This window comes from Mus caroli, unplaced genomic scaffold (genome assembly GCF_978045245.1).
Source record: "Mus caroli unplaced genomic scaffold, Mus_caroli_1 scaffold_16, whole genome shotgun sequence".
Classification (NCBI taxonomy): domain Eukaryota; kingdom Metazoa; phylum Chordata; class Mammalia; order Rodentia; family Muridae; genus Mus; species Mus caroli.
In genome coordinates this window covers 96,449,269-96,466,135 of record NW_028227271.1, presented here as the reverse complement: position 1 = coordinate 96,466,135, position 16,867 = coordinate 96,449,269, and the positions used below count along the sequence as shown (strand labels likewise).

The following is a 16,867-nucleotide window of genomic DNA, read 5'->3' as shown; positions in this document are numbered from 1 at the left end:
TACTCTCCCCTTACAGCAATCCTACGGTACAGTTAGAATTTCATAACTGTAATATCCTCATATATTCATGATAAAACTGAAACTAAAGGATATAATGGATTCCTTTGGCCTCTTACAGAGCTAGGACCCAATGTGGAGTCTGAGGAATTGTGTGTTGGATGCTGAGCTGATTGGTGCAACTTCCTAAAGTCCTTAGTGATCTGCAGGCATTCTCCTCCCTGGAGGTCTCATGTTTGCTGATGGTCTTTTAGTGGTTTGTAAAGAGGGCTAGTCTTAAAACCATGCATCTACTGTGGATGTGCTACTGCCTGCTGCCACTATGTTGCTTCCTAAGGGATTAATCTTATTATTTATTGAGATGATGCCTATCTATTTGGCCATCCTGGAACTCACTACATAAATCAGGCTGGCCTCAAACTCAGAGATCCACCTGCCTCTGGCTCTATGTGCTAGGAGTAAAGGCATGAACACTACACCTGCCTCAGACTTGACTTTTTATAAATTAGGAATAAACTTCAGTTTTTGTTTCTTAAAGGACTATTGATCGTTCCGTCTTCAAGCCAATTGTTCAGATAGCTGTGATTGAGAACTCTGAATCCCTGGACTGTCAGTTACTGGCTGTCACTCACGCAGGTATGCCTGCTTCTCCATCTGCTGTTCTACCGGTTTCCATGATCCTCGGGTTGGAGATTTATGGTTAGAAATGTTTCACTCTCTCATTAGTTACTAAAAGGATGTTGAGAATTCTTTTTTAGTGGGGGGTAACTGTTTTCTCTTCTAGTAACTGTGAGACATAGCCAGACCAGTAAAGAGATGTGGCTTATGTTTAGTGACAGAACCTTAACTGAGACACGGGTTCACTTGACTTGTCACAAGTTCTTGCTACAGAAATATACCGAGTCACTGCTCAAGTCTGGACATTTTCTAGAAATTGGTTTAATTGGCTATTCTATCATTTAGGCCAGTGAGGAAATTGGTGTGTGCTTTTGCAGAAGTCTGTGTGTGTGTGTGTGTGATTTCCTCAGCACACATGTACTACTTCTTGTCCTCCCTAATGTGTATGTTTACCTCCTCATCAGGTGTAAGGCTGTATTTCAGCACTTGTCCGTTTAGACAGCCCTTAGCTCGGCCAAATACACTGACACTGGTCCACGTCCGGTTACCTCCTGGATTCTCAGCATCATCAACAGTCGAAAAGCCTTCAAAAGTGCACAAAGCACTTTACAGTAAAGGTAAGCCCTGAGATGCTGTAAGGTTTAAGGTTTTGAATGTCTCTGAGTGCCTTGCTTATGTATATCTTCACCCCATGAGCGTGTCTGCTGCTGTTGGTGGTCAGAAGGATGTACCAGATCTGGAACTGTAGTGTTTACAGATGGCTTTGAGCTGTCACATGACATGGGAGCTGGGAATTAAACACAGGTTCCCTGCAAGAGCATTACTCAAATGTAACCTTCTAAAGTATAAAAATCAGTGGGTGTTAGTTTATTCAGACTTGTACAGGGATCACCACTGTCCAACTTGAAAATATTTGCCTTACCCAGAAAAAGGCTGTTTCCACTAACAATTGTTCTAGCCCTGGGAAACTTTAGCGTCCCTTTCTTAATAATTTGTCCATACATGATTGGCACTGAGTTGCACTAAACACGATGTTTTAAAGATTGATGATGGCATGATGGGTATTAGCACTGTGTCACCAGTTTAAAAAGATTACCATGTGTGTAGAGGTGGGATAGTTGTTTGTGGAAGCGAGAGGACCTCTGGGGTGGGTTCCAGGAATCAAGTCAGGTTATCAGGCTTGACAGCTGGCGCCTTTGCTTGTTGGGCTCTCACTCCCAGGTGCAGGGACCACAGGCTACAGCTAACATGCTTTGTGCTCCCTTTCTCTTGGTGAATAATGTTGATTTGTGGAAACCGTACGTTCCCATCATTTCTACTGTGTACTGTGAATTACCCTGTTCCTGTAAACGTTTGTGTTCAAGCTTTTATAAGAACTTTGTGTTCAAGCTTTTATAAGTTCCTTTCTGTGGGATTCAAATTGTTGGATCATGTCGTCACTTTGCTTTACCTGTGATAGACTCTCAGCTGTCTTTCTAAGTAACTAGGACAGCTAATGTTTTTGCCCATTGTAGAAGGCATACCCACTTTGGCTACATTCTTGCCAATGCTTGTTTCTGGTTTAGTCCCATCTTAGTAGAAGAAAAGTTGTTTTTTATCTGATGGCTAAAGATGGTGGATGGCTTTCCAGGTACTAACTAGCCAGTTACCTTTCTCCTTTGCAAGACAAAACCAACCATTTCCAAGCCTTTATTTCTCTTTATTTCTCTTAATTGAGTTGAGAATTTGTTGTATATTCTAGATAAAGGTCCCTCATCCAAAGAAGTGATGTGCTGATATCTTTGACACTGGTTGATTGTCATTTCATCTGTGTATCCTCTGTGTGCTTTATCGCTTTACTGTTAGATTTAGTAGGGTTTTTCCCTTTACTATGAAAAGTGTATTTTATGCTGGTCTCCGGGACAGCGTCAAGGAGTTCACTCCTCCCTCCCCTGAGCAGGGTCTGGGGTCAAACTCAGGTCATCTGCCTCTGTGACAAGAGCATACAATGGCATCTATGTCTATTTTATTCACGATGCATTTAAATTCACTGGTACATAGACTATTTCGCCAACGGAAAAGTTACTGACTTTTAAAAACAATTATACTGAGTAAGCATTTATAAGTTAATGAAATTGATAAGCCAATCAATTACAAAATATATTTTAACCCAGACACTCTAAAAATACATGTTCAGTTTATTTTTAGTTTTAGAAAGATAGCTGATTTTTTCCATGCACCGTTTATTTAAAAACAATGTCCTTTTCTTTCCCCATTACATTGTTTCTGCCATTGTATAGATTGTAAATGTTGCTGATAATTATTGAGGCTATTGGGAATGCAGATTATTTAACATCATGTAAGAGTATTCTGTTTGTTTAACTTTTAGGAATTTTACTGATGACAGCCTCAGAAAATGAAGATAATGACATTTTATGGTGTGTCAACCATGATACATTTCCTTTCCAAAAGCCAATGATGGAAACTCAGGTCAGTAGCCTTGAGACTTTTAGTAAAAGCCAATGATGGAAACTCAGGTCAGTAGCCTTGAGACTTTTAGTACAAGTCGTGTGAGGTGTTGGGGATCAGACCCAGATTCTGTGCATGTTAGTCAGCCATTCAACTCTGTAGAAGCATCCATACTCCAAGTATAAGCATTGTAAGTGAGAAATGTAATGGCTGGTAACTCTGTCTTCCCCGTTATGGCTTCTTCCATAGTAATATATGGTTAGAACTCTTAGAGTGGCTCTCGTGACATGGCCCCTAGCTTGAGGCACTTGATGCTCAATCAGGAAGACTGGAATTCTGATCCCAGCGTTCTCATCAGGTGGCTTACAAACATCTGCAGCTTTAGCTGTAAGAGGTCTGATGCCCTCTTCTTGCTTCCTTGCATACCTACACACTAATGTGTGCATACACCTAACAGACACAAACCTGAGCACTGGTGCACAAAAAACAAAATTTTTTTTAGGTTTTTAGATTTAATGTGGACTCGTACTTTTCCTGCATGTATGTGTGTGTGTGTGTGTGTGTGTGTGTGTGTGTGTGTAGGCATGCATGCGTACTGTGTGCATGCCTAGTGCCCACTGAGGTTAGCAGAGAGGGAAGGGCTCTCTGCAACTGGAACTGCACCAACACATATAAATGCTGGGAATCAAAACCCGGTCCTCCCCAGCAATAGCAAGTGGTTTGTTTTTTTTGTTGTTTTTTTGTTTTGTTTTGTTTTTTGCAAGTGTTCTTAACTCAGCCATCTCTCCAGCCCCAAAGAAAGCAATCTTTTTTGTTTGTTTGTTTGTTTTTTGTTATTTAAAACAAGTTATATCTCTCTTTTTTTTAGCTCTTTTTCTTTTTTTTAATTAGGTATTTTCTTCATTTACATTTCAAATGCTATTCCAAAAGTCCCCCATACCCTCCCCTCCCCACTCCCCTATCCACTCACTGCCACTTCTTGGCCCTGGTGTTCCCCTGTACTGGGGCATATAAAGTTTGCAAGACCAAGGGGCCTCTCTTCTCAGTGATGGCCGACTAGGCCATCTTCTGCTACATATGCAGCTAGAGACACGAGCTCTGGGGGTACTGGTTAGTTCATATTGTTGTTCCACATATAGGGTTGCAGACCCCTTCAGCTCCTTGGGTGCTTTTTCTAGCTCCTCCATTGGGGGCCTTGTGCTCCATCCACTTCTGTGTTTGCCAGGCACCGGCATAGCCTCACAAGAGACAGCTATACCAGGGTCCTTTCAGCAAAATTTTGCTGGTGTATGCAATGGTGTCAGGTTTGGAGGCTGATTATGGGATGGATCCCTGGGTGTGGCAGTCTCTAGTTGGACCATCCTTTTGTCTCAGCTCCAAACTTTGTCTCTGTAACTCCTTCCATGGGTGTTTTGTTCCCAATTCTAAGAAGGGGCAAAATGACCACACTTGGGTCTTCATTCTTCTTGAGTTTTATGTGTTTTGCAAATTTTATCTTGTATCTTGTATCTTGGGTATTCTAAGTTTCTGGGCTAATATCCACTTATCAGTGAGTACATATCATGTGAGTTGTTTTATGATTGGGTTACCTCACTCAGGAAAAGAAAGCAATCTTAGAGTAAAGAAATATGTCTTGGTAATTCTTTTTTTTTTTTGGTTTTTCGAGACGGGGTTTCTCTGGGTAGCCTTGGCTGTCCTGGAACTCACTGTAGACCAGGCTGGCCTCGAACTCAGAGATCCACCTGCCTCTGCCTCCCAAGTGCTGAGATTAAAGGCATGCGCTACCACGCCCGGCACCTTGGTAATTCTTAATTTTAACTCTGTCTGACCAGAGGTGATTATAGTAATTACTGATCAATCAGAAATCTTTCTTTTTGGCAGTTCTCATTATATAGCCCTAGATGTCTAGACTAGACTAACCTTGAACTCACAGAGACCCAGCGGCCTCTGCATCTCAAGCGCTGGGATTATAGGCATAGCATGCTTGGTTCTAAAAATGTGTATATGTTTGTGTGTGTGGCGGTGGTGGTATACAGTTTCTCTGTGAAAGAGAGCCCTGGCTGTCCTGGACTTGTTTTGTAGGCCAGGCTGCCCTTGAACACACAGAGTTCCACCTACCTCTGCCTCCCACGCACTGGGATTAAAGATGTACGCCATCGCACCTGGCAAGAGTTAGTTTTAATACATTAAAATAACTCTTGGGGCGGCACTACTGTGAACCCAGCCATGCTGTCCTAAGATCAGTTCTTGGTCTATGGTGAGCCCCTTTTTTTCCCTCTAGTGTCCTCTGCTTACTCTGTCTTAGTCACCCTCTGAAGCTTTCAGAAGTGCTAACCAGGTCCAGCTAAACCTGCCATCTCCTTTCATGTGTTCTGTTCTCTCTGCTTTTGGGGGGGGGGGGTCTTGGGTCTTTATTTGTTTGGATTTTTTTATTTGCTTGTTTGTTTGTTGGCTCTCTATAATTGGCTTAGAACTAGATTTTTTAGCCCAGGTTGGCCTGGAGTTCATGGTAATCCTCCTGTGTCAGTCTTGTGAATTCTGGAATCAGAAGCTTCACCATCACACCTAGCTGAAGAGTTTGTTACTTGGTAGAAGTGAAGACACTGGTTACAGTAGTAACCCAGAAGGTGGTTGTGAGAATCAGGACTTGCCAGGTAGAGACCTAAAGAGCACTCAGTACAACCAAATTCCAAATTAAGGACCTGATTTGAACCAGCCATCAGTTGTGTGGAGAGAAACGCTTCTCACAGAAAGCATTTTACAGGGAGCACAGGCAAAGAACCGAAAAACTACATCCTGGCTGGCAGGGGTTTTATAAGCAAGCAAGCAGTTTATCAGAAGACAAAAGCATTCAGTTAGCTGGGGCATTTTAACCCCCAGAACTTCTGGTGTAGGGTTCTTCTCCACAGGACAGAGGGCAGAAAGGCAAGGCCCAGTTTCCCCTCTCCCAAAGGACCTGGGTTTAATTCCCAGCACACATATGGCAGCTCTCATCTTTCTTTTTTTTGTTGTTTTTTGTTTTGTTTTGTTTTTTGAGACAGGGTTTCTCTGTATCCTCCTGGCTGTCCTGGAACTCACTCTGTAGACCAGGCTGGCCTCAAACTCAGAAATCTGCCTGCCTCTGCCTCCCGAGTGTTGGGATTACAGGCGTGTGCCACCATGCCTGGCTGCTCTCATCTTTCTGTTAATCCAGTTCCAGGAGATCCGACACTCACACAGCCTCGTGCAGGCAAAATACCAATGCACATAAAATGAAAATGAGTAATCTCCCAGGCAGTGGTGGCGCACGCCTTTAATCCCAGCGCTGGGTGGGTGGGCTGGCAGGCAGATCTCTGAGTTTGAGGCCAGCCTGATCTACAAGGCAAGATCAAGGACAGCCAGGGCTACACAGAGAAACCCTGTCTCAAAAAACCAAAGGGTAAAAAACTAACTATATACTGAGTAATTCATGTGTTGGAACTAGGGAAGTTTGGTTGTTTTATTTTTGTGTTTTGATTTTTTGTTTTCTAAAAGCTTTGGAATATGTGACTTCAACAAAATATGAAAACAGTATATTTCTTTTTTATAGATGACAACCCGTGTTGATGGTCATTCCTGGGCTCTCTCTGCAATAGATGAATTAAAAGTAGATAAAATAATTACACCTTTAAATAAAGATCATATTCCAATAACTGATTCGCCAGTTGTTGTACAACAGCACATGTTGCCTCCAAAGAAATTCGTTCTCCTCTCAGCACAGGTATGTGCATATCTGCTTGCCATAGTGAAAAGAAGCTATAGTAAATATGATAAAGCCGGTTTTTTTCATTGTGCTGCTGAGCCATTCCCCTGGTCTGGTTACTTAATGTTTTTGTCAAATACTCTCAGGTGTCACTTCATGGAATTATTTTTAAGAGCTTTCTAAATGTCTACTCTTCATTTTTTTAACAGTAATGAATTGTCATAGAAAGTATATAAGATAAAGTCTCCCATCCAGATATCTGTGTTTATCAATATCTATAGATTTACAGATACATTAAGAGAATAGAATGTAAATATTTCTAAGTAAATGCTAACATTCTATACAGTGTCCTGCATCTTTAAATTTCAAAAAATAGTCTTTGTAGATTTTTCTACCTATGCTTCTATTTTGCATTTGGCAGTAATTTTTTTCCTTATTTCCTGTGCATCCCTAATGCTATGGTGCTGATTCTGCTTATACCAAGCATCTGTGCGTCTATATTTTAGATAGATGCTGCCAACTTTCTGTGTATATTCGCTAGTCTTTTCTAGGAATATGTCTCATCATAACCTTCCCTAATATATTTTACTATCCCGGAAGAGTGAGGTTAGCTACCTTTTCCAGTGTTTATATTGACTGCCGTATACTGTCAGTCCTGTTCTGTGTATTGATGCTTCCTTCTCTACGGTTTTGCTTTCCAGAGTTTTAGTTTCTTCCCTTTCCCCATCAAATGTAGTCTGAAAATGAAGGGAGAAATTTGTGTGCCCTAAACTGTAAGAGTCTCTGAGTGCAGAGTGCCTTCACTGCTGCCTGGCCCCTCTGATAGCCTCATGTGGTGTGTGGTGCTTCTTCCTAGTCACCTAGTGGCAGTCTTGGTTGTTACGCCGTCTTTTGTCCTGGTACTGTTGTTTATAGGATGTGGAAATGCAGTTTTGAGCATCTGAAGGTGGAGGTGGCACTTTGATCTGTGCCATGGGGGTAAGGGTAGATTACTGTATCACCATTTCTTTGGAGTTGTCATTTACCATGTCAAGGTTTGTTAAGATTTTTGTATCGTAGATATTAAGTTTTTGTATTTTAGTCATAATTGAACTTTGCCCTCTAAACCTTGCATCTGTGTGGAGTGTATCCTGGTATACTGTGTGACTAAGGATCTGGCTTTATTTCTGTACAAATAGACACACATGTGATAATATGACCAGTGAGGGGCAGCGTGAGGAGGGCGAGGTTAGTGTCTGCAGACATGGAAGTTGAGTGTAGGTTGACTGTTGACATTAGACGGTCTTGTCCACCTCATTTTGTGTTCTTGGAGTTGCTTGTTACTAACTTGTTGTTGTTAGTCAGTTGGTTTTTACCAGCCAGGGGTTTTGTGTGTGTTAGCGAGGAGAGAACTTATGGGCTGTGCATGCCAGGCTAGGGCTCTATCCTTACCTACGTTCCCACCCTTTACCAGTCAGGCTTGGTTATTGCTTTCTCAGGTGATCTCTCCTTTTTTATTTTTTAGGGTAGTCTTATGTTTCACAAGCTTAGACCTGTAGATCAGCTGAGACATCTGCTTGTTAGTAACGTGGGAGGGGATGGAGAAGAGATTGAGAGATTCTTCAAATTACATCAGGTAACTATGTACTGCATTTATTTTAATTAAAGAAGCTGTATAATATTAAAATAGTTTGTAAACTAGAAGTAAAACACTAATACACAGATTATCTGTTCTTTTGTACTCGAATCAGCACATATGTATTGATTATGAAAATAGGAATGTTACAAGACTCTTCCGCATTTATTCTCTGATTTTGACACATTCTTTTTTGGGGGTGTGGGGGGTTGAGACAGGGTTTCTCTGTGTAGCCCTGGCTGTCCTGGAACTCACTTTGTAGACCAGGCTGGCCTGGAACTCAGAAATTCACCTGCCTCTGCCTCTGCCTCCCGAGTGCTGGGATTACAGACGTGCGCCACCGCTGCCTGGCGACTCTGGATTATTAAAATAGTGCCTAGCACATAATAGGTCCTCAATAAATGTTGGTTCTTACTGATAATTTCTAAAAGATAGAAAGATAGAAATATACAATAATATAGAAAATATAGAAAGATACAAGAATAAAATAGAATGACAGCTGATCAGAATCTTACTAAAGAGAAAGTATCTTTAATACTGATGCCTGAGTTAAACTTTACTTCTGGGCTGTTTGCTTTCTTCATGTCGGTTGAATTCATTCCATCAGTAAGTATTTATTGAGCACTTGCTGTAAGCACTGGATTTGTCTTTAATGTACTGACTTCTGCCCCCTTTCAGGAAGACCAAGCTTGTGCAACTTGCCTTATTCTTGCTTGTTCCACTGCTGCCTGTGACAGAGAAGTGTCTGCTTGGGCAACACGAGCATTCTTTAGGTATGTCAGGGTGGAGAGAGAGTGTGTGTTTATGTACTGGGCCACCTTTTAGTGGGGGTGGGGGGGCATTCTGAGAGTTGAACGTAGACTTGTTTTTGTTTTTGTTTTCCCTCATGCTATGTAAATAGTAAGCACTCTACCAATGAGCTACATCCTTAGTTCAAAAGTGTTCATCAAATACTTTTAAAGTATTGTGAAATATTTATATATAAAAGCCCTGCTTTTTTTGTTTGTTAGTTGGTTGGTTTATTGGTACTAGAAATTAAAGCTAGGGTCTTACACATGCTAAACTTAACCTCAGGGCCACTAAAAAAATTATTTTGTGTGTATAAATGTTTTCCCTGCATGTGTCTATGCAGCTCATGCATGCAGTACCATTGGGAACCAGAAGAGTGCAGTGGATGCCGTGACTCCAGTTTTAGGCAGTTGTGAGCTCCCGTGTGGGTGCTGAGTATAGAACCCAAGTCCTCTGCAAGTCTGCCCTGTGTTCTTAACTGCTGAAGTCTCTCTGCAGCCTGGTGCTTTCTGTTGGTGTTGGTGGTTGGTTGTGTTTGTTTAGAGACAGGGATTCACCATTCAGTTCAGCCTGTATTGGCTGAGTGCTGGGATTAGAGAGACACCACTTCCAGGCCACTTTTAAAGACTTATTTCTTTCATGTATGTAAGTACACTGTCACTGTCTTCAGACACACCAGAAGAGGGCATCAGATCCTCATCAAAGATGGTTGTGGGCCACCATGTGCTTGCTGGGAATTGAACTCAGGACCTCTGGAAGAGCAGTCAGTGCTCTTAACCACTGAGCCACCTCTCCAGCCCAAAGCCACGTGACATCCCTGGGTGGGCTTGAACCACTAACCTCTCCATTAACAGCTGAACATGCTAACTAATTGCACCACAGAGACACTTGGGCCACTTTTTAGATGATACCAGTGTGATAGTTTAAGGCTTTGCCAAATGGGGGAAATAGGCAAATTTTTAACCTTCATTGGGAGAATCTAATCTAGAAATAGAAAGATAGCAATGCCCGTGGAACAGGCTGAGGAGCATGGTGCGCGCATCACTGCTCTCTGGGTGCCTTTCCTTCTTTGTCCTCTTGTTTTACACTTTTTACCATCGTCAGTCCTCCTTCCTTACTGCCTCCAACAGCCGCTTCCAGAGCATGGGCATCAGTGGTGCTGAGGGACTGAGTCACACACAGGAAGGAAACTTGGGGTCAGAGATAGTTTTTTTAATTCTGGTTTTTTGTTTTTTTTTTTTAATTCTAGTTTTTTGTTTTGTTTTGTTTTGTTTTGTTTCTGTATTGGGAATTAAACCAGGGTTGACTAGTCAAGCATTCTGCCATTAACCTATGCCCTAGCCTTCAGAGACTTTCTTTCTATAGTATATTTAGCCAGAAGTTTGAAGAATGCTTGTACTGTGTAATCTTTAAGTTGGGGGGTGGAGGGATGCTGGAGAGATAGCTGAGGAGTTAAAGACACTGGCCGCCCTTTTAGAGGACCCAGGTTCACATTGCAGCTGACAGCTGTCACTCTGCTTCCAAGGGATCTGACAGCCTCCTGTGGCCTCTGAGTGCAATTGCACAGACATACATTCAGGCAAGACACACCATACATATAAAGATAAACAAATGTTTAACACTGTTTTTAAAATTTGACTAATTCTATTAGAAAGACTGTCATTTCTTAAGTAAACTATTCATTACATGTCTTTTTTTTTTTTTTAGACATTAGTAGCAATTTTGGAAGTTTGGTTTCCTTTTTTTTTTCTTTTTTTTGGTTTTTTCGAGACAGGGTTCCTCTGTGTAGCCCTGGCTGTCCTGGAACTCACTTTGTAGACCAGGCTGGCCTCGAACTCAGAAATCCGCCTGCCTCTGCCTCCCGAGTGCTGGGATTAAAGGCGTGCACCACCTCGCCTGAAAAATGTATTTTCATTTTAATCCCAAGTGTGGGATATGATGCTGCTTCAGACTGTCCGAAGCAGCTGACTTTTGCCTCATGCTCTGAGGTGTGGTCTTACCAACAGTAGCTAGTTTCTTCGATTGTGCAACGTTTGGGATTTGGGAACTTTTCAGGGGGTATTAAATGCCAGGGCCTTGAGCGGTGGGGTGGGTTGTTGGTTGTTGAGGGGGTTGATCACATTGTTAGTACTTATGCTCCTAGAAGAAACAGGAAGAACAAATTAGATTCAGAGTTCTCATCCCTTTCCTTGCTTCAATTCCATGGAATTGAAGGGGTGGAAAAAGGGTGGAACCCACAAAACCAGCTACACTTAGTAGCGTTCCTTCTAATTCCTGGTAGCAATTGAGATCATCAACATTTGAAGGATTATGCTAGATGCATATTTACTTCACTATGAGCACCGTGCATTAAAGCTTCTACCAAGTGCATGGAAGCTAAGCAAGAACAGGGATTGTCCCAGGCTTACAAGATTGACAGTTCAATTGAACCCATACTCTTGTCACACAAACAGGTATGGTGGTGAGGCACAGATGAGATTTCCAGCTACTCTTCCTACTCCAAGCAACGTTGGTCCCATCCTTGGCTCTCCTATGTATTCTAGTGAGTACGAAATGATTTTTTATTAGGACTTCTGTGTTACTAGTGTTAGCCTCTAGAGAGTGACTCTTGACTCTTTGGGGGTTTGGGGGGGTGTTGTTTGGTTTTGTTTGGTTTGAAATAAAGTTTTCCTATGCAGCCTTGGTTGGCCTGGAACTTGCTATATACACCAGGTTGTTTTTGAACTCAGAGATCCCCCTCTGAACTGTCATCCACCCCTGACAGTATGGAATCTTTAATGCATACTAAGAAGCAAAATAATATGTAACCAATATTATCTAGAGACTTCATCTAGTAGTCAAAGGGAAAAGAGATTTTAAAAAAGAAAAGAAGGAGATGAATAGGTGAAAATATGTGTGCCTGGTGTTTGACTCGAGTAGGTAGCGTCTGTCATTCCTTGGTCACACTGATATGTAGCTTCTTATATAGTAATCTTGATCACATTCAAAGCATTGTGAAGGTATTTTACATGTCTCTGGTTTTTTCTTTTGCAGGTTCTCCTGTCCCTAGTGGGAGTCCCTATCCAAATCCATCCTCCTTGGGGACACCATCCCATGGTACCTTTTTTCTCTTCATTTTGAAAAACTAACGTTACTATTATTCCTAATATTTAATGTTGAAAGGACTAATTTGCGTGATCCCCTTTTTTAAAAAAAACAAAACAAAACAGAGGTTGAGGAAATAATTCAGGTGGTAAAATGCTTCACACACCGTGAAGAGTTTGAACCTCACAGTCAATGTAAAACAGCTGAGAAAACCCATCCATGTCTATGCTTCTTAACAAAACCAAATGGCTATCTATTCATTGTCTTTACATATTTTCCTTTTGTGTCAGGATATACCAAGTGGGCTATTAAAATTTCTAAACACTTGCAATTTCTTTTTTAACTATTTTTATTAATTTGAGAATTCCATACATTTATACAATGTGTTTGATCATATTTACCCACAATTCCTTCCAGAACCACTGTCCCAAACTCCCAGCCCTTCTCAACTTGTGTCTTGTTTGTTTGTTTGTTTGTTTGTCTAATAGCCTATTCAGTCTGATTTGTACTGTTCACCTTCCACTGGAGCACGCAAAGGCCATAATTACCCTTAGATCCCAGAAGCCATCAACTGTTAATAGGGCCTCAGCTAGAGGCAGAGGCTTGTGAGCCCTTCTCTCTTCATGCTGGAATATTGACTGAGGTTGAGAGTGCAGCAGCCCTGTCTTGTGCTCTCTCTCTCCCCTGGGGCTTTCTGACCTCTGGTTCTTTGTAGGCTTTTCACGCCCTTTTCCATAATAGTCTCTGTGCCTTCTGGTGGTGGGTTGGGGTTAGGCTGTTTTATAGATAGGCCATTTGTGACTAAAGTCTCTATAGATACACATTCTCTACATTTCAACCTCTTCTTTGTTAGCCACCATCTCTAGCACAAAGAAGCTTGTCTAGTGAGGCCGAGAGCTGCACTGGACCCTGTGTATGAAGACGTGAATATACCAGGCAGTCTAATAACTGTGTCTACTTAGCAAAGTAGCAGTAGGAGGTTGGAGCTCTCTTCTTGGCCTTAGAGATGAGCCTAGGATACACATGTAAGGACTTTTTCTGATGTCTGCACAGGTGCTCAGCCGCCTACCATGTCAACCCCAATGTGTGCTGTTGGAAGCCCAGCCATGCAGGCTGCAAGCATGGGTGGTTTGACTGGACCAGAGATTGTGTACTCAGGAAAACACAATGGTATTTGCATTTACTTTTCTCGAATCATAGGGTAAGTACCTTGTAAACTACCTAATACTATTTACTTTGTCCTGTTTGCAGTAGTGAAGTATTTCTAAATCTATATTTGGGGCATTACTTACTGAATTTTACTTGTATTTTTTTGTGTTTGGTTGGTTTTGTTTTTTAATTTATTCTCTTTACATTCCTCTCAAAGCCCTCCCCACTCCTGATCCCCCTCTCACTCAGTCCCTCCCCTTATTCCCTCCTTCCCTTCTCCTGTGAGAAGGGGAAAGCCCTCAGTGTACCACCCCACCCTGATACATCGTCACTGCAAGACTTCTACTGAGGCCAGACAGGTTAGCTCAATTAAGGGAATGGGGTCCACAGGCAGGCAACAGATTTAGGGACAACCCCTGTTCCAGTTCTTCAGGGACGGACATGAAAACCATGTGCTACATATGTCGGGTGGGGGCTAAGCCCAGCCCATCTATGCTCTTTGGATGGTGGTTCTGTCTCTGGGAGGACACTTGTGAAATCAGTTCTTCACTTCCACTTTGATGTGAGTTCTAGGGTGCCATTTAGTCACTGAGCTTCTACAGGTGTCTTGCTGAACCATCTCTCTAGCCTCATTGTCTGAGAAACTTAAAAATGTTAAATTAAGTTCTTACTGTGTTTGAAAAAAACTAAATAAAGCCTTCATGTTCCTACAGACAAGTAACTGCATGTCATAAAACGTGTTCATTTGCAGTGCAATAATCAAAACATTTTTGTTCCAGAAATATTTGGGATGCAAGCTTAGTTGTTGAAAGAGTATTCAAGAGTTCCAACAGGGAGATCACTGCAGTAAGTGTGTATCATGTTACCTCCTTGTTTGTATGTAACCAGCTGGTGGTGTTATTCAGGAGGCAGTGTTTCTCGTGTCTTAATTGCTTTATGAACATGTATTGTGTTCTCAGCCAGTAAACTGTCCTTCTCTAGTTTCGGTCTTATCCCAGTCATTTAACTGAGTAACATTTAACATTTCATCGCCTAGTGCTTCAGTGCAAAATAAAAAGGATATCCTGGCTCCTTCTGAAGCTTGCTGTGAGGTCAGAGAGCCAGCTAACCTAACTGCCTCATCTGCTCTCATTTGTACCTGGCTTTTACAGAAGTGTGATACTCTCATAATCTCAGCAGAATCATTTTGAGCTCACATGCACTTCACATTGCTTTAAAGAAACATCCCAGAGCTGCTTTGTCTTTACAGATCAAGTGGCTTGCTTAAGCTCTCAGGGTTTTGTTTTGTTTTGTTTTTCTTTCCCTTACTGTTCTTTGTTTTCTTTGCTATTCTGTTTTTCTGTCTATCTTTTTGTTGGGTTTTTGTTTTCCACAAGATGGTCTTGCTATGTATTTTGAGCTACCTTTGATCCTGTGACCTATCTTCCAAACCCTCCAAGTACTGGGATTTTACACACACTGATTCACACACACACACACACACACACACTGATGTGCATATGCATTCACACACACACATACACAACACACACTGACGTGCATATGCATTGACATGCACGTGCCCTGACATGCACTGATGCATACACACAGCCAAACCCAAAGTTTGATGCTCTCTGAGAGTTCACATTTCTAATAAGATGCATTTTATCTGACATAGTATTAATCTACAGTGATAGCAGTAAAGAAAAGTTCCCTTGAGCTGATTGATGAGTTGGCAGTGAGGACGTGAGGACGTGGGTGTTAACCATGCTGAACTATCTGAGTGATGAGCATTGGAACTAGGGGAGTTAGGTGTTCAGTTGGTATTTGTGTTCTACTGTATACTAATTTTATATTAATCATAAAAGAGCAGGAGGTCGGGAAGGAAGGACACGGGTAACTTTCAGTGTTCTTTATTTTGACTAACTGGATATTGAATGGATATGAAAAAAGAACTTTATATATTAATGATAAAGATAGCATAGCTCAAAACTAAAATTGTATGTATTTACTGCTGACACGAAGGAGTACTTTTTCTGTGTTTTTAAGAAATGTTTGCAAACTGTCATTTCCAACCTTACAGATTGAGAGCAGTGTGCCTGTCCAGCTGCTGGAGTCAGTGCTGCAGGAGCTGAAGGGCTTGCAGGAGTTTCTAGACAGAAACTCCCAGTTTTCGGGTGGACCCCTTGGAAATCCAAAGTGAGAACCACATCTACTTACTTACTTACTTTTGATCAGTGTATGAAGGATGGTTTTCTTATTCCTCAAGGTACTGCAATGAAACCCAGGACCTCACACGTTGTGGGCAGGTCCTCTACCACTGAACTGCAGGCCTAGCTCTTCAGTTTTTCTATCCATTGTATTCTGTTAGAACTTTAGAGCTATACCATACAGCCTTTTTAATGTTCATTGGTGTTTAGCCTGCATGTGTATCTATTGAAGGGTGTCACAAACGCTGAAACCGGAGTTACAGACAGGCATGACCTGCCGTGTGGTTGCTGGGAATTGAACTGAGGTCTTCTGGAAGAGCAGCCAGTGTTCATAACTGCTGAGCCATCTCTTCAGTCCCTAGTTGTAATTTTTTTAAGGTAGTATCTCGATATGTAGCCTTGGCTGTCCTGAGTAGACCAGGCTAGCCTCAACATCACAGATTTTCTGCTTCCGTCTCCTGAGTGCTGAGGAGTAAAAGCTTGTGCCACCACACCCAGTCCAGGAGCTGCCCTTGTAAGCAGTCCTTTCCTGGAGATGTAGTGCTTCACAAGGTCGTCATCATCACTTTAGCTAAACCTGGAGTAGTCTCCTTGTGCCAGAAGGGACCTCTGAGCTTATCTCAGTCCCTCTCCATTGACTCTCTACCGGTTCCTGTACCCCGGTGGATTTTCTACCACAGTGAATCTGCCTGTTATTTTACCTAAGTAAAGATATGCAATATTATGTTTTTGTCCATAGATTTGTCCATAGATTTATTTCTCCTTAAAATGTTAGGAAAGAACCTATAACATTAAAGTTTTTTTCTATTTTTTCAAAATTGCATTTCTTTGGGGTTGTGTGGGTGGGAGGCGTGTGTGCTCTGGCGTCTGTATGGAGGTCAGCGTGTAAGCTGCCTGCACTGGTTCTTTCTTCCACCATGTGGGTTCTGGAGTCCAGCTCTGGTCATCAGACTCAGCCACAAGCACTGTTACCTAGGTTACTGAGCTGCCTTACCTGCTCAAGCGTGGTATTTTAAAACATCTATTCAGTCTTCTTATAAATCCCCACACGTTTTTCTCCCTTTCACTCTGACCATCTCTTGTGATATGGTCTCACAATCCTATGAATAAACTCTTGAGTTAATTAAGCAGACCCAGCGCTGGCGTAGTATTCATAACAGTTTGATGGTTGTGAAGTCAGAATGACAACCTGACAGTAAATTGTGCCAAGGTATTGACAAGTTTGTCTTCAGATATTACTGAAATACTTCAAAAGGC

The 16,867-nt window shown here is 41.9% G+C and overlaps 1 protein-coding gene across 1 annotated transcript in view; it reads left to right on the top strand.

The window, feature by feature from the left end:
- Nucleotides 1-16,867, top strand: part of Nup155 (nucleoporin 155) — a 48,457-nt gene that overhangs the window by 12,587 nt on the left and 19,003 nt on the right. Inside the window, exons 10-20 of the mRNA XM_021182947.3 lie at nucleotides 536-633; nucleotides 1,080-1,232; nucleotides 2,984-3,084; nucleotides 6,632-6,802; nucleotides 8,289-8,399; nucleotides 9,078-9,172; nucleotides 11,642-11,730; nucleotides 12,222-12,284; nucleotides 13,326-13,473; nucleotides 14,201-14,267; nucleotides 15,484-15,599. Of these exons, the coding sequence (XP_021038606.1) occupies nucleotides 536-633; nucleotides 1,080-1,232; nucleotides 2,984-3,084; nucleotides 6,632-6,802; nucleotides 8,289-8,399; nucleotides 9,078-9,172; nucleotides 11,642-11,730; nucleotides 12,222-12,284; nucleotides 13,326-13,473; nucleotides 14,201-14,267; nucleotides 15,484-15,599 (1,212 nt within the window). The remainder of the gene's footprint in view (nucleotides 1-535; nucleotides 634-1,079; nucleotides 1,233-2,983; nucleotides 3,085-6,631; nucleotides 6,803-8,288; nucleotides 8,400-9,077; nucleotides 9,173-11,641; nucleotides 11,731-12,221; nucleotides 12,285-13,325; nucleotides 13,474-14,200; nucleotides 14,268-15,483; nucleotides 15,600-16,867) is intronic.